This window comes from Archocentrus centrarchus, chromosome 18 (assembly GCF_007364275.1).
Source record: "Archocentrus centrarchus isolate MPI-CPG fArcCen1 chromosome 18, fArcCen1, whole genome shotgun sequence".
NCBI classification, from domain to species: Eukaryota; Metazoa; Chordata; class Actinopteri; order Cichliformes; family Cichlidae; genus Archocentrus; species Archocentrus centrarchus.
In genome coordinates this window covers 23,277,780-23,300,885 of record NC_044363.1, presented here as the reverse complement: position 1 = coordinate 23,300,885, position 23,106 = coordinate 23,277,780, and the positions used below count along the sequence as shown (strand labels likewise).

The 23,106-nt window shown below is 39.7% G+C and overlaps 4 protein-coding genes across 6 annotated transcripts; 3 read left to right on the top strand and 1 right to left on the bottom strand.

Annotated features, from left to right (window-relative positions):
• Positions 1-2,063: 2,063 nt before the first annotated feature.
• On the top strand, positions 2,064-6,274 carry LOC115797085 (uncharacterized). Its single transcript, XM_030753560.1, has 4 exons — positions 2,064-2,564; positions 4,221-4,487; positions 5,648-5,760; positions 6,251-6,274. Exons 1-4 carry the CDS (start codon positions 2,264-2,266, stop codon positions 6,272-6,274), a joined length of 705 nt encoding a protein of 234 aa, XP_030609420.1. The 5' UTR covers positions 2,064-2,263.
• LOC115796598 (fibronectin-like) lies at positions 6,231-9,783 on the top strand. 2 transcript variants are annotated; one of them, XM_030752964.1, is made up of 5 exons: positions 6,231-6,374; positions 7,341-7,595; positions 7,940-8,203; positions 9,373-9,470; positions 9,635-9,783. In XM_030752964.1, the coding sequence occupies exons 1-5, from the start codon at positions 6,371-6,373 to the stop codon at positions 9,695-9,697; spliced, it is 684 nt and encodes a 227-aa protein (XP_030608824.1). In that variant the 5' UTR covers positions 6,231-6,370; the 3' UTR covers positions 9,698-9,783. The 2 variants fall into 2 exon arrangements, 1 of the variants encoding a protein (XP_030608824.1); XR_004021319.1 differs by lacking the exons at positions 6,231-6,374; positions 9,373-9,470; positions 9,635-9,783 and adding an exon at positions 7,022-7,220 and having other exon boundaries at positions 7,940-8,183.
• A 736-nt stretch (positions 9,784-10,519) lies between these two features.
• Positions 10,520-17,688, top strand: LOC115797304 (CD209 antigen-like protein E). 2 transcript variants are annotated; one of them, XM_030753845.1, is made up of 6 exons: positions 10,520-10,852; positions 12,086-12,187; positions 12,599-12,718; positions 12,905-13,065; positions 14,744-14,868; positions 17,169-17,688. In XM_030753845.1, the coding sequence occupies exons 1-6, from the start codon at positions 10,798-10,800 to the stop codon at positions 17,296-17,298; spliced, it is 693 nt and encodes a 230-aa protein (XP_030609705.1). In that variant the 5' UTR covers positions 10,520-10,797; the 3' UTR covers positions 17,299-17,688. The 2 variants fall into 2 exon arrangements, with proteins under 2 accessions (XP_030609705.1, XP_030609706.1); XM_030753846.1 differs by lacking the exon at positions 12,599-12,718.
• Positions 17,689-18,226: 538 nt separating this feature from the next.
• On the bottom strand, positions 18,227-21,706 carry LOC115797561 (zinc-binding protein A33). The gene is made up of 9 exons (XM_030754161.1): positions 21,673-21,706; positions 21,246-21,406; positions 21,060-21,158; positions 20,291-20,422; positions 20,029-20,151; positions 19,733-19,861; positions 19,033-19,111; positions 18,862-18,888; positions 18,227-18,759 (listed from the first exon to the last, which is right to left on the bottom strand). The coding sequence occupies exons 1-9, from the start codon at positions 21,704-21,706 to the stop codon at positions 18,227-18,229; spliced, it is 1,317 nt and encodes a 438-aa protein (XP_030610021.1).
• Positions 21,707-23,106: the final 1,400 nt, after the last annotated feature.

Below are 23,106 nucleotides of genomic sequence, written 5' to 3'. Positions count from 1 at the left end.
TGGTTTGGTCTTAAACTGATCTTGATGGTTGAGTAATATAATTAGTAATAGTTTATATTTGCTTTTGTGATTAGCAGTGGTTTCAAATAGAAAAGCAACAAGATGTCTGAATAAATCAGTTCAATTCAGTTCAGGTTTATTTATGTGGCACCAAATCACAAATGACCTCAAGGCACTTTATACTGTAAGGTAAAGACCCCACAGTATTCTGTAAAAAACCCCAGCAATCAGATGACCCCCCTATGAGCAAACACTTTGCAATAGTGGGAAGGAAAAACTCCCTTTTAACAGGAAGAAACCAGGCTCAGGGAGGGGCAGCCGTCTGCTGTGACTGGTTGGAGGTGAGGAGTAAGAAGAGGAGAGAGCGCAGGGATAATACACAGACTAAGGCAGAGAGATTCATTTAACATTTTGATCCTTCTGATAACCAGGTCTCTGTAAGGCAGAATAAATCAATATTTTAAGCAATTATTAAATCATATGCCAACAGTGACATAGAAGAGCATGACCTGATCTTTAATAGTCTACATTTAATTGTTTTACTCTTTGGTGCTGTTTTTTTTCTTTGAGATTTTTTAAAGTTTTTGCTGGTGTTTATTTTATTTTTAGGTGGTGTCGGAGCAAGGGGATTTGGAGTTTATGGCATTTGGGTGGAAGGAATACAGTTTTTATTAAAATGTGTTGCTAATATTGTGAGTCTGTGCCTGTTGTAAGCGGTAATTAGACTTGGGGGGGCTGAGAATGTCTTGGACCCTGAGCTATTTTATTTATTTATTTTTTAAGAGATGAAGGCACTTACGACCTTTCTTTTCTTAACCTTCACTAGCTTCACAAGCCTATAACTTCCCCACCCTATCCCTAAGGGAGAGGCTAGCCACCCTTGAGAGGAAGCTAATTTCTGCCGGTTGTATTCGGGATCTTATTCTTTCTGTCTCTACCCAAATGACCATAGGTGAGAGTAGGGACGTAGATCAACCAGTAGATCAACAGCTTTGCTTTCACACTCACCTGTATTGCCTGGTTGCTTTCCTGTGTGTCTAATGGTAGAGGATACTTTTAGGCCGCATGACTGCAGACGCAGCCACAATTCGTCTCCCGCTCCCTTCTCCCGTCACTCGTGAACAAGACCCCGAGACATTTATACTTCTCCACTTGGGGCAGCAACTTGTCCCAGACCCAGAGTGGGCACTCCACCCTTTTCTAGCTGAGGACCATGGCCTCAGATTTAGAGGTGCTAATTCTCTTATCAGCCACTTCACATTTGACTGCAAACCACAGAAATACGGACCAAGCTCTTGCTGCGGTTGTACAGAGACTGCATGGCCCATAACAATGGACCAGACACCCCATACTCCTGCAGCACCCGCCACAGGATGCCCCAAGGGATGTGGTTGAATCCCTTTTCCAGGTCCACAAAACTCATGTAGACTAGATGGGCAAACTCCCACACACACTCAAATATCCTTGAGAGACTAAAGAATTGCATTCTGCAATGAGGAAGAAAACTTTTCCAGTACCCTGTCATAGACCTTCCTGAGGAGGCTGAGGCGTGTCCCCCCCGCTCCCCATATATCCCAATAAAACGAGTGTTTAGAGTTGTGCTTGTGTTACTTTTCTGTGTGCGGAGAATACTTTATGTCAGCAAATTTAGATCAAATCTACTAGCATATACATTTGTTCTCCTTTTTCTGCTATTTTGCTTCACTTTGTAGATTTATTTAATAAAAGATTGTTAAAGAAAACATCTAATAACATGAAATGCTCTCTAGTCTTTGGCTCATCTATAAAGGACTGACTGTAGCCTTTCATGTGTGGCCAGGCCTGCTTCAAAGAGCTCGTGACACTGACTCCAGACAACATCCAGGGCATTGCCCGCAATATCACTTCTGACCACTGGATCGGCCTTCGCAAGAACTTTAATTTCAAAAACAACTCCATTAACAACTTAACCAGCACTCCTGCAAGCTACACAGAGAGCTACGGCACCACACACTACATCAACAGCAACTTCACCAGCAATGACACCAGCAGCCCCTTTTTAAACTGGATTCAGTGGGCCAATGGGGATCCCTTAGCCTTCCAAAACTGGTACCCTGGTTGGCCGCTGCCTAAACCTCACCCAAAACCCCCCCAAAAAACCCTGTGCTGTAGCTGCGCCTGTACATGCCCAGCAAGTACAACGACCCCGGCAACAACCCCCAGCACGACAAGCTTTAGCACAACAAAAAACCTAACCAACACTGCAACGAGCTTCACAGATCTGATGGAAAACACCGATGAAAACACACCACAAACCAGCTTCTCCAGTGTCGCTGGCCAAACCATGACAACTCAAAGAACATCTTCATCATTCACCACAAGTGCACCCTGGACGACCACTGAAATGCCAATACAAGCACAGTGCCAGCGGTCAGTTATGCCGGAGCCCAAAGAACCCAAAGAACCCGAAGATGATGACAGTAATGGTGCCAATTACATTGAAGACTCGTGTGTTGCCATGCTCAGCTTTGGGCCATGGATTGAAAAGAACTGCCTGGACCTTCTGCCTTTCATTTGTTATGAAGGTAGGTCTCCCTCTGCCTGAAAGGAACTGCTACAACACTAACTGAAATGATCCTGTCCCATAATTCTCTACATGCAGTTTCCACATGTTTATTACATATACCCACAATTTGTCCCCTTAATGTCACTAACTGGTTTGTGGCCTGCCATTTTGAAGCCTGATAACCTTAGTCATCTTGATTTTTTTTTTTGGCTCTAGAAGTGACTGTATTTACATGAGACACTTGTGTTAGCAGCTAACATAAGCAAGTTAACATGGTGCATCCATGCACTCCATGGTGAGGACTGCATAGAGTCCTGTGAAAAACTAAGTAAGTAGCAGCCAGGTGCTGCTAATCAAATGCACTTGATTAATTGATCATCAGCCAGTGTGAGCACCTGTATAAAAGCAAAGATTTTGGCAGTTTGCAGGTCTGGAGGGCTCAGGTGTGTAATAAATTCACCCCAAGGACCGGGCAATGGTCAGAAACTGAAAAAAGTGCTGCACATCAGACTCTACAGCCCACACTTAGCATGTTAAATATTAAAGTTTATGATAGTATAATTTAAAAAATGAGCATGGCTTATTTGGAAGGGTCACCAGGAAAAAGCCTCTTTTCTCTAAAAAAGAACACAGTGGCACAGGTTAGGTTTGCAACATTGCATCTAAATAAGGCACAAGACATCCTGAACAGAAGAGATCAAAGTGGAGATGTTTGGCCATAAAGCACAGCACTGGTGATGATTTGGGCTTGTTTTGCAGCCACAGGAACTGGGCCCCTTACAGTCACCGAGTCCACCATGAACTCCTCTGTACTGCAAAGTATTCAAATATGATTCGATTTGTCTGACCGCTGCAGTTTGGCTGAAATTGGGTCATGTGAAAGAGAGAGATGATAAAGTCACACAGGAAATGATTACTTTAAGTTACTGCTGCTAAAGGTGGTTCTAGACGCTAACTGAATCATCGGGTGTACTTCGTTTTTACAGGATTGTACACACTGATTTTTTTTTAAAGCCATACATTATTCTGTGTATATATATATATACAGGACCAGTCAAAAAGTCTGAACACACTTACTTTTGACTGGTACTGTAATCACCTAATTTTTTTTGACAATTTAGCAACTTTGTCAGATTTAAGTAAAGATGATTGATTTTGGTTTTTTTTAGATAATATTTTAAATTCAGACAAATATCCAAATCCTGATAATGTTGGGTGCAAAATCATGAAAAGCACCTATAGTTGCATGCATAAATTATATACCTGGCATTTTAGTTTTTTGGTCTTTTTTTAATGATGTGGGCCTAGACAAGCGTATTAGACAAACCAAACACAGCACCATGCATTCAGAAATAGATAGCCTAACTTTACTATAACCACATACAAACATAAAAATAGGAACATTCATTGACTCAAAGTGTTTTTTTTATCCATTATTAAAACATTTTTATAACCTCAGAAATGTAATCTCTGTGTTAATGTTCAGTTTATCTTTCCTGCTAAAAGAAGCATAAATCTTCCTTATTTGCTTTTATATGTAGGAGACTTTATTACTATAGTAACACAGTTTAAACACTCATTTGTAGGAGAATGAATTTTATTTTGGTATCTCACTCCTCTTCTGTGTCCTTCATGTTGCTGCCTAAGAAATAATCTCCATCTTATTTTCAAACAGATCGTTTCGATGGCCAAGTCAGCGTCACCAATAAAACTTCTGAGGGTGCCAATCTGACATGGTCACCCGCACCTGGTGATATCAGCTCTTACTGGGTAGAGATCACAGAATTCATAAATAAAAATAAAACCAAAGAATGGAAGGACACCACCCATAATTTGACCTATGAATTCACCAACCTGACAGCAGGCACCAACTACTTGGTCAAGGTGTTCGCTGTGAAGTGTAAGAGAGACCTCAACCCAGCGCGCATCAGCTTCTACACCAGTGAGTTTCATCTGACTCGAGAAAGTTAGATTCATTTATGCGCCTGTTCACCTGCTAATAGATCTGCTGTTTTATAAGAAGTGGAGGGCCCAGAGGCACACTGGCGTGATAATATACCTGGGACAAAGGTCTGCTACTGCCTAGAGGCACATCGTTATCATTAATAAATACAAGAACACAGAGTTTTCAGACTTGCTACACTGTATACAACATGCAGTCCCTCTGTGAACAGTTAGTGCATGAATTAACACATTAATAGCTTTAAAGTCACAGCAAAGCTATGCTAGAGAAGTAAGACAGTGACAGATGTCATCTGTGCGCCTCTTCTTCCAGGAGACGACAGAGGAAGAATCAGGTTAAATCCAAGAATAAAACATTACTGCTAAACTATACTACAGTCGTCCCTCACTATATCACAGTTCACTTATTGCAGTATTGCGGGATTTTGCGATATATAGGTATTTATATAATATGTTATAGAAATTTTAAAAAAATGTTAATACAAACATATTAAAAAAAATTAAATAAAGTACAGTATATACTTAAGTTTGCCAATGTGAGATTGTACAGTGCACACTATTAATAAGAGAGTGGGAAGGTTTATAAGGCCTTAAAATGCATATAAATAAAAATAAATATGATGCCACTACTTCATGGATTTTCACCTCGGGGGGTGGGGTGGGGTGGGGGGTCGCAATGAAATAGTTCCCTGAGTTTTAGATGGATGAGAACAATTTTGATATGAAAACACCAAAAAAATGTGTTCAGACTATTCAGACTATACTTTACAAATTGAGTAACACCTGATATGGCCACAAATAATATTTAAGTTTAAATATTTAAGTCAAAGATTTTTGATGCAAAACATTTTTATTAAATAACTCCCAGGCCTTACACAAATGCACATGAATTTAAATAGATTTGAAACCATACTTTATATTTGAGTCCGTCCAGAACTCGTATTTTAAGTGCCTCTAGAAGCCTGTTTTAGTGATTTGGAACTACATGAATAAAATTCACTTTAACATTTAATTGATAATTTTAAACATTCTTTTTAAAATCAGCTTAATAAATCATCTTAAAATTCAAAATAATCACAAAGAAATTCATGAAGAAAGAAAAAAGAGTAACAAACACTGGCCATGTCTCCTTTTTTCCAGCACCTAACAAAGTCACAAACCTGACCATCACTAAAGTGACAGAAGGATCTGTCTCTCTGAGCTGGAACAAACCAGATGGAAACCTGGATTTCTACAAACTGACTTACGAGTTGGTACCATCTAACTGGACAATGAACACTACAACGGTTACTGTGGAAACAAACAGCAAAAAGGTTGATGGTTTGACACCTGGAACCCTCTATAATTTCACCATCATCTCAGGCGTCAGTGACAGCAGTACTTGGAGTGACAGTGTGTCCGTCTCAAATTATACCAGTGAGCTTTTGTTCATTCTTTGTCGCATATATCTTTTCCACATATGTAACATTCATATCTGTTTCTCTGCTTTTTAGTAGAGAACTTGAACAGGAAGTGTAACGTGTGAGCAAAACGAGGGAAAGGACACCGAAGAGCCTTTTTTATGTCTAAGCCAGGAAGTGTTTTTCAGCTCGTCGTAACCTCGTCATTTCTTGCTAACATGATATGAAATTCAAATAAGCAAAGGCAAATGAGAGACACCTGGAAAGTTTTCCTGGGGGTAGTTGGCAGTAAACACAGTGATGCTGTGTCTATGTCTGTTCACCTGTTTGTTCCTGCTTTCAGATCCTGATAAAGTTTACAACCTGATAGTATCAGACAACACGTATGATTCATTGGTGGTCAAATGGGATACACCTAAGGGAGACTTCACGGATATTATTGTGAGAGCTACAAACAGCAGTAATGAGTATGTATTTGCAGATGACCAGCCACACTGTATTAACATATACACATATTTGTCTGCCCTTACAAAAATCCACTATGGTTAACTATGGTTTTTTTGCAGTAACCATAAAAACCATAGTTAACCATAGTGGATTTTCATAAGGGTGAACATAGTTGGTGATCGCTTAATGTTTCTCACACTGTGATGGACTTTTTGCCTCAAAATCAAAATTGGAATAAAATAATCAGATTAAATAGTTTTGGTCTGCAGTGCTGTTTATCCACACAGATTGTTTCGCTGTGAGTTGCCCAATTTTTTGGTGCTCGAAGCCACTCAAAAAAAATGTATAATTCATGATTAAATGAAAAATACTACATGTAAAAATTTCAGCAGCAATGTCTCTTTCCAAAAATCATGACCTTGTTACTAGAAAAAAAAACAAAAAACCTTCTTGTGAGTGGGAATTATTTTCCTTCTGCTGTCTACATGCAGCGTAGCCAAAGGGCTTACATGCTGTCACACCATCACTGGCACTAACCTCCTGGCATGTTTGGGTACGTGCTTCTTTGTGTGCAGTGATGTGGTGATAAGTAGCTCCTGATTTTGAGATAAACTGTCCCTTTATGCAGTCTGATTGCAGTCTGAACTGATCATCAATCTGTATGAAAAGAAGAGTGGAGTTTTAGTTGTGAACTTTAGTAACAGTTTCTCTTTTTAACAGTACATTGTTTGAACAAACTGTAACAAATTCGTCAGTGACTGTAACAGGGCTGCCACCAGGCGCAGAGATACGCATCTTTGTGACAGTACGGCTCAGTAAGACTGAGACCAGGTTGGGAGAAACCCAAACCACCTACAACTACACAAGTAACTTTTTCTCGTTGTTTTGAAGCAGATTTTTCTTTGCTGATGCAGAGAAACAAATAAACAGGAACTCTGTCGTGCTGCATTGATCACCTCTAATCTGACTGCATGTCTTTTGTGTAGCTCCTGGACTGATTTCAAATTTGAATTTGACTTCAAAGGCGGACTCCATTGAGGCTATCTGGACACCTCCTAACAGTAGTTACACATCTTTCACCATCACGCTCTCTCTGAATGGGAAACATGAACAAACTAAAACAGAGATAAATAACAAAGTGAGTTTTGCTAATCTGAAGAATGCTGCCAATTACACTGTGGAAGTCCGCACAGTGAGTGGAAATCTTATTAGCTCATCAGTGAGTGCCTCCATATTCACCCGTGAGTCACTTTTGCCCTTTTTTGTGTTCAGACATGTTTTTGGTTGCCACAATCAATGTTTACTGGTTTAAAACATCTCAACTTTTATTCTAAAAAGGCAAATCTATTTATGGAAGCCTGTTAATGCTGCTGAGAAAAAAATAAATAATTAACTGCCAAGCAGGGCTAAGTTGAATTTCAATGTCACAAAGTATCTCAAAATTTCAAGTTATTTCTGAGTAAGTTGAAATTTTGATTTATGGAATGCAAAGCAGTGAGGATGAGATTATTTTATGAGTCTGACTTGACTGCAAAATAATAACCATACATCGATTTCTAATTTTCTCCGTCTTCTCTGATTTCAGTGCCAAGCCCTCCTACTGATGCCAAAGCCACTCAGTTTACAAAAGACAGCATCACCTTTTTGTGGAACGCACCTGCTAACTCATTAACACCAACGTACTATGTTACACTCAACTCCAGCTTCTGGGGTCAGAGGTGGTCTAGTCTAACCAGTGAAAAAAATTATACGTTTAATGGCTTGAAATCAGGGACTTACTACTCCTTTGAAGTGCGTGCAGTGGCTGATGGACGGCAAAGTGATCCAGCAAACACTTTAAAATGCACAGGTAAGATTTTCAGACCACAAAGGTAAAACAACATGCACGCTCACTATTACTGATGTGCTTCCCAAGAATAGTCTGAGTTACAGTATTAATGTGTGAAACTGCACAAAACCCACAATCTATTATATTATCCATCCATCCATTCCCTTCCACTTATTATGTTCGGGGTTGCGGCAGGTTGGGAAGGGGGGGGGGGGGGGGGGGGTCATTGGGTGAGAAGCAGGGTACACCCTTGTGTTTTTATTTTATTTCAACATCACAGAAGAAAAAAAGACATAAGGAGAATTGTGTGGTAAACAAAATAAGACTGTTTCATATATTAGATGAATCACTGTTTGTGACAGCTTTGCACACTCGATTTCCAGTAAAGTTAGGTGGGTGAATTTCTCACCTGCTTTTTGCTTCTGAGATCAGTTCTGTTTTGCCCAGGTGTGCCTGGTACACAGCAAATACTCCTGTTTAGCTACCAGAAGAGTCTGTATTATGGCAAACTGAAGAGAAGGTGACAGTCACCGATCACTTTAACTGGTGATTTCTGAATATTTTCTAGGATTCCCCACTTCAGGAGCAGAAAAAAGTCAACAATAAAATGATCATTCTAATAATAACACTAATAATTCAACTTAGTTAAGACAGTCAGTCTGGTAAATGTCAAGAACTTAATTGGTCGCCATGTGAGAAACAGGACCTCAGGAATATTCCACCTCAATGCACAAAAAAGAAAAATATTCATAAGCTTTATGTAACTTTGCTTTACAGAGATTGCAGATTTCATTCTACAAGAAAGGTCAAATTCAGAGTAGAGGTCAAAAGGTCAAATAGAAACCACTGACCCTCTGATTGGCCTGCACTACCTCCTGAGCCGCAGCTGCCCAATCTATCTTAGTCCTTTCTGGTTTCAGTTAAGAAGTTTTGGACATATCGTGAAAATTATAAAATCATAATTTTCAGTGACCCAAAATTTGAAGAAAAGCCGAGAAGTGCTCACCATAAGTGGGAACTCATGAGGCAGGCTGAGAGAAAGAACTGTGAAAAACTGTCATGAAAGCAGCTGACCATCAGTGACAGGATTTATTCCAGCTCATGCAAAATTTTACCCATGAATGAAAGCATGCCACTGTGGGCTTTAGCTTTCTATTTGCATGTCTCACAGTCTCCGTTTTGTTTCCCAGAACCAGACAAAAGGGAAATCAGTCTGTCAATGCTCTGCACCTCGAGCTCTCCCCTCCTCTGTGATGATGCCAATACGAGGGATGCTGTGTTTGAACAGGTAGGTCAGTCATCACGTGGACATTAGGAAAAACAGCACTTTGACTTGCCAATTGTACTGAAAGAGATTTGACATGTGATGCCACTGAAAAGGAACATCTCAGCATTGTGTTTCCTTTAAAAGTGTGTTGGTTTAAAAGTGACTCTCTTTGTGTTTTGTTGCAGTTGAAGGAATTTTTCGAAAAGCTGAATGATAGCATCTTCTGGGAGCTGAAAAGACCTAAGTAAGAAAAAAAAATCAAAATAAGGCATTTTTTTCCTTTTGTTTCACGTTTGTGTTGGTGATGGTATGGAACTGTTTGCTGTGTTGTTTTGATGAATAAAAGTCTCTATTTCTGCTTGTAAATACAGCAGTGAAGCGCTGTTTCATCATAAAAACTTAAAGATTGTACTTCATCAACATGTACATCTACTTTTCTGTTGTGATATTCAGTGGTGTATAAAGGCTATCTGTGCAATTATATTCATTTATAGATTTTTTTTCTTAATAGGGAGTAGAAATAATCATTATTAAAAACATGACTTTTTGTTTTTTCTGTTTTTGTCTTGACCAAAATGATAAACAGCATATATGATACTGATGTGTTTAATAAATACATTCAACGCTAACTGTGTTTTTGATTCTGTTGCTCTAAAAACAATATTTATCTAAGGTGAAATCCCACTTTACAGCATCTTCCAAGCTGCCAAATTCCCAAAGATAAATAATAGGCGCTCCCCCGTGTCCTTTTCCCAACTTTATTACATTTCCAAACAGATTACAGATTATAGATTATCCACCTGTTAAGATTTTAGCACCACCACCAAAAAAAGAAAAGTAATTATATGTAGAATAAAATTACTTCTCTTAATTCTCCATGCAGTCATGCACTTCCCCTTCTCCAGAGTGTTTGAGCGACAAATAAACGCACACTTCTTGCACCTCTTATCGCCACAGCAAAGAGCAGAAGCCCTGTGACATAACGAGAAGTTGAGCAGCAGATGTTTGGAGTCAGATAAAAACACACAGCTTCATGTTTTGTGCTGACTCTGCATGGGCACATGTAGCGTCTGTAACACTTCCAGGGTGTGAGCTGGTCTTCTTATTAGCGCTTTAACTCATGCTGTGTGGGAGCTGTTACTCTGTGCGGCCAGCTTCCTCCACAGTGAGCGAGTAATAACTTTAGAGCTCTACAGTAAGAAAGTACACCGCAATATGAGGAAGGGGTGGAGTGATCGCATTTTGTTTAAAAGTGTGAAAATGAGAAGAAAAAAAAAACGAAATGAGAAGTATCAGAGAGAAGGAAATATGAGCAAATGCTGAAGTAAAACTACGATCGAGCAGCAGCATGGAGTCTTCACCAAGACGCCACGATGAGGACGGCAAGAGGGAAATGCCTACAGGTTAGTTGGCAGTAAACTGCTTCATAAAAATAGTTTGTCCAGTAATGAAGGGGAAAGCTTTTAAATGTGATGAGTGAATATTAAAAATAAAAGTATTTGCTTCTTTCTTTGAAACCTGTTTCCAAAAAAAATCCCCCCAAAAAATCAAAAGGATGGGATTCAGTGTGAACAGATCTCTTCCTCCTTTAACTTCTTGGGAACTAAGGTGACCTGTTACTGCAGTCTAGAAAGTGAAATGATCTCCTTTTCTTGATTGAAACTGAATTTCTTCTTTTTTTTTTTTTTTTGTCATTATGCTCCCAAATGCTTTCAGCAGCTGACAGGCCCATGATTTGCTGCACAAAGACACAATTGTTGTAGTTTTGCATCTGCAAACCACCGCGGTGGATTGTAAGATTTAATTTGAGGGGCTTTTCAAAGATTTCGCATCAACTTTTGGGGAATTATAGACATTTTTATACACAGTTCCCCATTTTCGGAGGCTCAAAAGTAATTGGACAAACTAACATAATTTTAAATATAAGCACAGTTTTTAGTACTTAGGTGAAAATCCATTGCAGTTAGTGACTCAAATCTAGAACCCCTGAACATCACCGTGTTTCCTCCCTAGAGAGCCTATACTGCACCCGCCTTCAGTTTTGTCTTCAGTAACTGTAAAGCACGCCCTCTTGATCAGGTGACCGATTTGTTCATCAAATAATTTTGCATTTATCTGCTTTGAGAAACTCTTGGATGGCTTTTACAGTTTGCTTTGGCTCATTATTTGCACCGTGAAGCACCGTCTGATCGGTTTCTCAGCATTTGGCTGAATCTGAGCAGGAAATGCAGCCCTGTGCTTCAATGATCAGTCACTAAAACACTGCTGACTGGAAGCCATACATGCCTCTGCCATGATGCTGCCTCCACCATGTTAGACGGGCGATGTGATGTGTTTCAGATCCCGAGCTGTTTCTGTCCTCCACGCTTCTTTTCCCATCATTCTGGTACAAGTTGGTTTCATTTGTCCAAAGATGTTTTTCAGATGTGTGCGGGTTCTTTTGGATATTTTCTGGCACAGTGTAAACTGACCTTGATTTGCAGCTTGTAAACTCTGAATCTCCATTCATGAAGGCGTCTCCCGATTGTAGACTTTGATACACTCTCATTGAGTGTTCTTGACTTGGTTGGATGCTGTGAGGCTGTTTTTCTTAACCATGGATGGTGGTGCACACATCTTTCTTTTTTTCATTACAGTTGCAGGATCCTCTCAAACCTGTCATCTGACAGTCAGAGTGGTCTTTGCTATAGCAGCAATAACCCTGATCACAGGACTCCTTTTTTCCTTCATTTTATTTGGTGAGTCTAAATATGCGTGTATGTAAATGCTACATGTGCGATGTTTTCTGCTGTTTGTGAGTTTGTCTCTGTAAACCTGCAGTTACACTCACTGCCTCCCTAATATTATTCTCTTCACATTTCTTACAAAAAATATATATATTAAAAATACTTCAATCTTCATTTATTATAAGATAACTGGTTACAGTTTGATTACAGCATTTAAAGTAACTTAAAATAATAAAATGAATCCCAAAGTAGATTTTGGCTTTCAATTTAAATTAGGAAAAAAGTAAAATCCACAGAATTTGCCTCCAAAATGGTTTGGAAGAGATGATGTTTGGCTCATAACGTGGTCCTGCTTGTAGTGGCCCTTTAGCTGGACAGTGCTCAGCTTCAACAGTTATTTATCTTGATAATTTCATTTGTCAGTCATATTGACATCAGCACCTGAAGCAGATCAGATGTCAACGAAGGAATTGCTGGAGCAACTGCAGCAGTGCCAAAAAAAGCTCCGTGATGTGAGCCTCATGCTTCACACTGTCACTCAAGGTGATTCACATAATCTCACATACAGCAAACACAGGTGATCTGTCAGAGTGGTGTGTTCACTGCAGCTTTCTGCTCACATTTGTGATGTGTTTCACAGGAGTGCTGAAAGCTGTGATGAAACCATTCCTGTTCTTACGGGATTTTATCCGATGCTTAAATCAGTGTTCCTTTCCCTTTTCTGTGGAGACTCAAGGTGCAGTTTGTGTCCTGATAACTGGCTGTGGTGGATGGGTCACTGCTACTTTTTCTCAGTTGGACTGCAGGAAAATCGTCAGTGGAATGAGAGCTCTGAGTTCTGTCAGCAGCACAACAGCAGCCTGGTTGTGATCAAAGACTCTGCAGAGATGGTAACGCCCCCTGTAGAGGTTCACAGTCATGTGAAAATGAACTTACTTGCTGAGGTTTTACACATCAGAACCTCTTTAAACTTGAAATATTAATTTTCTGTGATTTTTATCAGTCTCTCTCTCACATCATTGTGGAGGTATTTTGGCCCTCTCTTCTTTACAGCATTGCTTGAGTTCCTCCGTGGGCATTTTTCTATGCACACCTCTCTTGAGGTGCCACCACAACTTTTCAATCAGGGCTGAGGTCTAAAATTTGACTGGTCAATTCTTTTTTTTCTTTTTTTTCAGTCATTCCAATGTAGATTTGTCCTGTTGCATGATCCAGGTTCAGCCAGGTTTTAGCTGTCAGACAGATTTCCCCACATTTGACTCTAGAATACTCGGGTATACGCAGCAGTTTGTGGTCGACTCAATGACTGCAAGGTGCCCAGGTGTGCACTATGTGTGAAGCATCTCCACTTTGGTCTCGTCTGTCCAAAGGACATTGTTGCAGAAGTCTTGCCATTTGTTCAGATGCAACTTTGCAAATCTAAGCTGAGGTGTCACTGAAAGAAGAGGTTTTCTCCTGGCGGCCACACGTTAAGTTTTCAGTCATGTTAACTGAGGCCTGCAGAGTCTGAGATGTAGCTGTTGGGTTTTTTACAGTTTATATGAGCACTGCACGGTCTGACCTTGGGGTGAATTTGCTGGGATATCCACTCCTGGGAAGATTGTGGTGTTATGTTAACACACACCTGAATGCTCCAGACCTGCAAACTGCCCAAACTTCTGCTTTTCTAGAGGCGCTCACACTCGCAGATGATCGGTTAATCAGTTAAGTGTGATGAAGTAAGTGTAAAGCAGTAAGTGTGTGCTTTGTTTTTCACCCACTGCTTCTGCATTTTAGGTTTCGTTTTTGTTAAATGAATAATGACATAAAACCCTTTTCAGTGATAGTTTCAAATAAGTAGAAAATATGGGCAGACAGAGTCTCTGAGCCAATTGATCTGTGAAATCCCACAAATAACTGCTCATATCAGCAATTCCAACTTTGGAGCTTTGCACCTCTTTTTCGCTGGTGTGGTGCGAATTCTCACTTTCCACTGACAAAAAAATGTGTTTAAAAAAAACCTCCACAATCGCTGGGCCAAAAGTTAGAACTTTGTGAAGGGCTACCACAAGCAATTCACAGATGTATGCCACGGTTTCTGTCAAATCAAGGAAATTATCCCGGGTTTTGCTACAGAACACTGTTGAACTGTGGACATGTTTTAAAGTAAATAGTGCAGAAGTGGCTCTACACCAGTAATATGGCACAGCCTGGGTGGAAGCTAGGTGTGAGTTATGTCAGCTCTCTGGTATCAGCACTTGTCTTTGAAGGCCAAGACCAGTGCAAGGAAAATGGGTCAAGGTTGAACACACAGTATGTGTGTGTGTGTGTGTGTGTGTATATATATATATATATATATATATATATATATATATATATATATATATATATATATATATATATATATATATATATATATATATATATATATATATATATATATATATTACCTCAACTTTCATATAAAGTTAGTTTTTATTTTGACCTAAAATCCACAAACAAATTCATGTCTCAGTTTTATGATCAAAGAGCCACAGATGGCAGTAACATGTGAACCAAACACGAATCTGAATGCTGCTTCCACTGCAGGATTTCATTCAGGGAGTGATGACGAAGTTTTCCCAGATTCCTTTCCTGTGGATGGGGCTGACGGATGCCGAGCGAGAGGGTCAGTGGCTGTGGGGGGACGGGACAGACATCCAGCACTACATGCCGTAAGTCTCGAGGACAGGCCGAAGGAGGCTGGATTGTGACATCACAGTAAAAAAAAATAAAAAGAAAGAAAAGCAAGCAAGCAAAACTAAATACAGTGGTTTATTCTTTATAATGATATTGAGGTTTTTTTTGTTTGCTTGTTTGTTTGTTTTTTATTTATTTCAATCATGGGAGCAATATACAGAAATTCAAAGGACAAGAAATACTATAGAAAATAAAAATAAATGCACTCCAGCATCGCTCCACCTGTTCTGATTCAGTTTCCATAATGTCATTTCTACCCCTTCTCCATAAGTTAATATTTATCCAGCTTCCTCATTGATATAAACCTCAACAACAATAATAGACGCAGCTCTAATAACAGAATACACTACCCAAATAGAAATTATTATTACTACTCATTATAACTCCATAACTTTACCCCCACACATCTGAATAAGCCTGAAGTTACTACACAGACATCTACTGATATCAGATATCTTCTTTATCTTTGTATCCCATGAAGATCATACTTTGTGCCTCATTTTGAAGTGCACATTCACAGTTTTGAAGCTGCAAAACGACTTAACTTATAACTCCCTCCCTTCTCGCTCTCAAAATGCTTTGACTGTTTCCTGGTAGATGATTATTTTTTTCACTCTAAACAAAATTTCTGCAAATTTCAATAATCCAAGCTGTCAGAATAGTGATCTTGTATGATCCCTGTAACCTGCAATAATGCAAACTGCTTAAAAAAAAAAAGTAAATGTAAAACACTTTTAAAGTTATGGCCTCAGACCTCTGCACAACAGCTTAAATAAGGTGAAACCAGTGAAGAGAATATGGAGTGATGTACTATCTGATGCCTGCTTTGGCATGTTCAATATGTTTTATCAAGTCTTCACTTTAATTATTTCAGTAGTCATCTCCTCCAATAAATGCTGCAAATCATCACCAGAGCAGAAAATATTTGTATCCGCTGCAAACAGTACCATTTTTAACACTTTGGTGTTACACTTTCACACTCCCATGTGATTGATGTATAAATTAAACAATTTAGGGCCCAACACTGACCCCTGGGGTACACCACAAGCAATGTCCACACATAAAAAGCAACAATCATTTAACTTCACAAACTGTTGACTGTTTCTTAAATACAGTTTTTATCATGATATCAAATGCCTTTCCATAAATAAATATCTCAGCCACATGTTGTTTTTTGTCTCCCTTCCCACACATTAATAATAAAAAATAAAAAAGAAAGTACAAGTAGAAAATGTGCAAACAAAGAAATTAGTTTAAAAAGTCCTGATATTTAAAACCTGAGTTGCAGAATATTTTTGCCGCAGAGGACAGTAACAGGCAGCATGGGTGATGGAGCGGGTGCTGAGAGCAGCGCTGAGTGCGACGGCCTGCAGGCAGAAACTCTTTGAGTCTTTTTGCCTTTGACTGCTGTAGCACCTACCTGAGGGCAGAAGTGTGAATAGGCCACGTTAGTGGTGTGCACTGTCCTCAAAGATGTTGTGCACCCTCCAGCACACACACACACACACACACACACACACACACACACACACACACACACACACACACACACACACACACACACACACACATGAACGCATGGGAGCAGCTGGAGGTTCAGTATCTTGCCCAAGGATACTTTGGCATGCAGCAGCCAGGAATCAAATTAAAAAAAAGTGTGTTTTGCTGTCTTTGTGGGGAATTTCCATTGACTTCCATTCATTTCTACAGCCTAAACCTTACCTTTACCCTTTTCCTAACCCTAACCATCACATACCTAACCCTAACCCTAACCTAAACTCAATTCATACCTTAGCCCTAACTCTGACCCCTGACCCAAAAACAGGGTTTCCCCTTGTGGGGACAAGGTTCCAGTCCCCACAAGGAGCAATTGGTCCCCACAACGTAGTATATGTCAGGAAAATTGTCCCCACAAGGTATTATAAACATACGCACACACACACACACACACACACACACACACACACACACACACACACACACACAAATAGAGCAATAGGTTGAGTTTGTCTTTATTACAATATTGTAACATACATATACATATGTAACATACATATGTAAAAAAAAAAATACATATATAATATACAATATACATTATAAACAGACATATAAATATTTACACACAAAATGAAAAAAATATTTTGTTTAATATGTACGTAACGTAACTGTATACATGTTAATTTATGTAACATATTTACAGCTTATAGAGGTTTATTGTGGTGTGTTGTTTGCTTTGATTACTGTCAGGTTTTCACTCCCTCTGTGTGATTCACAGGGTGATGGTGGAGTGGGACAGTGATCACAGGGACTGTGCGGACCTGAGGGGAGGCGGGAGCCTATTCGCTGCTGACTGTGAAGAGTACGGGCCGTGGGCTTGTAAGAAGGAGTACCGACACACATTTTAAACCTTTATTTACAGTTTACAAAGTCAGTTTTCCAAAACTCAAAAGGTAAACAAAAAATGCTACATATGACTCTAAAACCTAAGTCAGAGAAAGGAATAAAAGACATTGAATTATTGATGTGAAATATTTATTGTGATCTGAAAGTGTATCATAAAGTGCATTCATGTATGAAGCGGCAGAGTGTTGAACTATAAGCAGCATTTTTCAGCCTTTACCTTCAGTTTTGAACAGAGTCAGCTTATTCTGGCTTATTAATGTTTTTAATATATATATGTTCACCCAGTTTTACAGATACTGTTGTTTTTATGGATCGATTAAAAACCTGAATTGTTCTGAAATATATAAATGAAATGTGTAGAGTGCCACGATTGGAAACACCAATAAAGTCTTCCTGCTTTAAACATCATTAGCACTTGAACTGAAGTTTTAAATTTTTTAATATTTAAAACCCTTTTTTAGTAATAATTGAGATGAACATTTAAGACAAACTTAGCAAATAAAAATTTTAAATATTTGGTTTTTAAAGTCAGAGCACAAATTTTTAATTTCACCAATGACCTATTTTTCTTTTAATAAAATCTTCCTGCGCATTTTGGGCTTTTAGTCAAGGAACCCTGTGAAGCCTGAGCTGTCATTGGACACAACAGCCAGCCCTAACCCTGTGTTTAGGAGAAAATCAAAAAGGACTTTTTTTTTTTGGGGGGGGGGGGGGGGGGGGGGTGTTAAAAATAAAAATATTATTTTGATCCATCTCAGTTAGCGTTGTCTCCTGGTTTCCAAGAGAAGACAATTTTTCTAAAGCCAAAAACTCCCAAAAAACAAAATCACATAGGTTCAGGGTAATCACCAATGAGGACTTAGACCTCACAGGGCTGAGTCAAATTAAAGTCCAGAAAAGGTTTCTATCCAGTGAGAGTTTCCATCTCTCTCATTTTCCTGAGATCTTGTGTGGCGGGATGATGGTCATGAGTGTGCGACCATCCATCGGGGCGAACAGAGGGTACAGCTTCTTTTTAAAGGTTCCAGTGAAGGTGTAGATGTGGGTCTTGGTTTCTGCGTTGTAGAAGGAGATCTGGCCTTCGTCGTAGTCTAAGTAGACTCCGACGCGCCGTGGCACGAGGCTGAGGGGAAGCTCCATTTCTGGCTTGCTGCAGGCATAGAATTTATGCGTGCTGCGCCACAGCACCCAGTAGCCCCGCTTTGGCGTCATGGGGAATTTCCCATGCCGCTTGGAGTCAGCGGTGGTGAGGCCCACGCGCCAGTAGCCGTTGTTGGCTATGTCCACCTCCCAGTAGTGGCGTCCGCTGCTGTAGCCCTCCCAGCCGAGCACGCAGGGCCAGTCATCAAAGCGCTGGGAGCTGTGAGGCAGCTCTGTTACCACGTGGGACTCCTGGACTTTACGCTGGTCATCTGAAAGCAGCAGCCACGGGTTGTTGGTCATGGGATCAAGAATCACATCAGCTGTTGGAAGAAAAGAAGTAAAAAAGCTCATTAAACCACATGTTTCGTGGGGCTTTTTTTGGATGTTTTGTGGGCTGAAGATGAAGCTGAGGCTGCTGTTACCTGCTGCGCTGCAGATCCAGCTCCAGACTGAAAACAGAGATGCAGAGATTTTAGAATAGTTGCATCTGCAGTCTCCAAAGATAGGAACACCAGTTTCACAGCTTGTAATCAGAAGCATATTTTATATTCAGAAAATAATAAAAGCTTTCTTATCATTTTTAAAATACCCACCTGAGTTGGGGATGTATCTAGGAATTCCTGCTTCCCAGGACCTTTGCTTTACCAGCAGCCATAACTGTGGAACAACTTTCTGTTGGGGAAAAATATATTTAAAAAAAATTAACTGCATTGTATTCCTTCACTTTCTGTTTCTCTATGAGTATGTAAGGTTTGCCACAATTAGTCAGCGCATAATAACTCTGCTCAAGAACGAGGAGTAGTATTGGAAGCTGCAGGTGAACTATTTGAGCCTCATCTGAAACTGATAAAATCAAACCAGGCACCAGCTGCAATAAATGCTGTGATAAATACAACACACAATCATCTGTATACATGGTGAGAGTTTATCTGCAGACTGCCCTGTCATTTACAGAGGACATTGACTTGTATGTTATCAGGGCAGAGCCTGATTAGGGTCTTATAAACTGAAACAGTGTTCATTTATTGATACACCAGTGCAATAAAGGAGCAGAGTTCACTCCGATCACACACGGCATAAAGTTGTTTCATAACCTGGTCACGACTGCGCTGCATGGCATCAGGAATTAACAGCTGGGGGGGTGTTATATTCAAAATACTTCAAACATTGCTTCAAACTTCTTGCCAATGTTTTCAATTCATTTTCAAATTCGTGGCAACGTTTCAGTGTAAAAATGAATATTTTGAGGCTGTTTTTAAGGGCCGATCGGGTAAAAATGCTGCGGTTTCTCACCATGCTTCCTTCTTTGAGCAGAGACCAGGTGATGAACTCCAGCAGAGGCATCAGCCTGACCAGCCGGTTCTTCTTCAGGCCCAGCAGACGCAGCATTTTACCCAGCTCCTCGCTCTGAACGCCAAATCTCTGCAACACAAAATAAATGCTCGCTTCAGAATTGCCACCATTTTCTTTGAACCACATGACACCAACAAAACAGTTGCTGATGTAATAGTAAAACATAAAAAACCTTTCCAGTAGGTTTTTTTTTTTTTTTTTGGTATTTAGTTTGTGGTTTGTAACCCCGTCCTTACCTCAGTCGCCTCCTGCAGCTCCTTTGCCCACTCCATGATCCTCATGTGTGCTTCCTCATTGGCATCCTTGTCTTTAACTTCCTGTTCTTGACTCTCAGATATCCAAGGCCTCTCCTTCAGGATCTAATGGTGGTGAATCAATGAGCACATTGTTAGATTTTAACAGCTGTGTGTCAGAATAAAATTTTCTCACTCCTGCAGCTGTGGTCAAATTGCTGACCCTTGATGAGCATTTGAAGGGTCAGCATCTGTAAACACTGACCGTGTCAACATGGTGGAGCTCATCGGCCCACTGCAGGATCAGCTTCCTGCTCTCCTCGAGACTGTGTTCAGCATGCCTGTGTGAACTCTGGGCCTCTTTCTTGGTGCCTTCCTCCGGATCCACAGCGCCGTGCTAAAACACACCAGATTGTGCCAGACGCGTTAAATTACAGAGAGAAGATTAAAACATGCCTCTCATTTGGCAGTTAGTTTAACAAAAACACTGCTACATGTAATGTTTTAATTGCACTATGTGGGTCACAGAGTGGGAGTTTTCCTTTGGCATGTGTCAGGTGGTCAAGGTAATGCCCATCCTATACATGCTATTAGGTGAAGGGTCAGGCCTATAAAGAGTCAATAAACAGCTGTGCTATCAGCATCCATACACCCAGCTATATCCCGAGCAGAGTTTGTCTTCAAGAACAGTAAATAGTTTGCCATGGCAATGGTTATTCAATCTGTGCACTCATAAATCCTGATGTATTGATACACTGGAGAAAGGTGGAAAGCAAGGACGAGTATAGGTGACAAACCAAACTTTACACATGCAGTCAGAGTGAAATAATTAACCATATGCTGATTTTCTCATTTTGTTTTACTGATCAGTATCCTTGGGTGTGATTTGTTGATGACTTTTGTCCTGAGTTTTTGTCCTGCCTGAGGAGCAGACAACCCTTTTTCTTACAATCAGCACCTCTCTGTCTGCATTACCTCTGAAAGTCCTATGATTAGGTTAATTAAATCATTAATATGTATCTGCCAGTTCCTACCTTGCACACTTGGTCCACCTGTTCCTTCCAGTGCTGGATAAACTGCACACACTCCTGCAGGCTGCGGAGATTTTTCAGGTCATTTTGACGCGTTTGGTGCTGCAGTAGACAGAGAGGGTCACTTACAAACAGCTTAAACATACACGGAGTAACAGAGGGAAAAGATGTTTTAGGTGTGTGGTTTACCTGTGAGTGTTTAACGAGGCTGTTGGGGTTGGTGGGCCTGCTGGGAACCGAGCTGTGAGACTGGGCGCTTTCATCAAGGGAAGGCAGGGTCCAGCGTACGGCCCCGATGGAGCTGCTCTGGGTGGTGTTGCCATCCTCCCCAGTGAGCAGTATGCTCACCTCTGCAGCAGTCAAGAGAAGCTCTATTAAGTCTCAATTAATTATATGTTTAGACTGATTACCAAACTAAGAAAAGCAGAAGGAAATAAAAGGTCAAGGCTTCCAACAGAGGCTGGAAGCTGAAAGTCTGGTGTTAAAAGTCTGCCTTTAAAATACTGTGTGGGCTGATACAGTATCAGTCCACACAGTATCCACCCTACACAGCTAATTAGTTATCAGATATGCAGGAAAAAGTCACTATAAAACACAAGGAAAGAAAAACACCTACTTTTCTCACGCTTTAGGATGCTTTTCATTTCCATGATGGTTTCTTCACTGCAGAGAAAAAACGACAGATGGCATGAAAAAGATGAAATATGAAAGTATGAATAATGTAATAAAACAGTACTCCATTTTAAAATGAGAGAAGTCCAAATGACAAATAACTGGTTTAGAATAATAATTTGGTATGCTAAAAAAAAATTATATATATATATATATATATATATATATATATATATATATATATATATATATATATATATATATATATATATATATATATATATATATATATATATATATATATATAAACAATATTATATTTAATTATGTTTATTGTTTATTATGTTTATTATTTATATATATATGTTATTATCATAAAATTGGAATTTATGATAATAACAATAACAAATAACAAACAAAACCAAAAGTTGAAAAAAAGTAAAAAAAAATCCATTTTGTTTACCTATCAGGGCTTCTTTAGGTTTATGATAAAGATAAAAAAAAAAAGAAATAAAATTGTATCTACAGTACAGACATAAAGAAACAGCAGGTCTAAGTGCAAAACAGTTATTAATGACATGAACAGCGAATTCAGGAAAACAATATAATGACATTCTTTTCTCAATTTAAACCATTTCACACAGACCTCAGCTACACACAGACACACTATATCACACATAAACTGTGAGTTCATCATGTCTCACCTGTCGGTGGTACAGCTCTGCTGGTGCTGAAGACTGGACGGTCCCTGCTGCTGGACCAATCCTTTTATCGCTTCCTCTGTGTGACCTTTGGACTTTTTATGGCCTCAGATATGGCAAAGAAATCTTTAAGCAGAATCCTCTGGCACGAAACTCTGACAGTTTCCCGGCAGCTCCATGAACGAGGGCACTGTGACGGCATAGCAGAGTAATTTTTTTTTTTTTTTATGACTGCAGTAAATCTCTGGCTATCACTGGGAGTGATGCATATACTCTGCGTTGCTGTGGCTTTACTGTAAACTGTGTATACAAGAGTGTTAAGCGACATCAAATCCTGGCTGTCTCGGAGCTTTCTTAACCCACTGATGATAAATCTGATATATTAGTTATCAGCCCCCCAAAATTCCACTACCCTGCCCTACAGTAAACTTGCTTCATTGATCAGAAATGTCAAGGAGTCTGCCCATAACCTGGTGGTAATTTTTGACACACTTTCTGTTGTCCAGTCATCCTTCTGTCAACTTGTCCTAAATTAGATCATCTTTGTCTGCTAATAATTTCCATGCAGTCATGCATGCTCTTATTTTTCCCTGCCTTGATTTTTGCAGCACTCTTTACACATCTGTCAGCGCTCACTCCACTGACGCTGCATGTTAAATTTCATGTTGATTTTAAAGCCGTATTTATGACTTTTAAAGCATTAAATGCTCTTAGCCCCAAGGAAATCAGTGATGTAT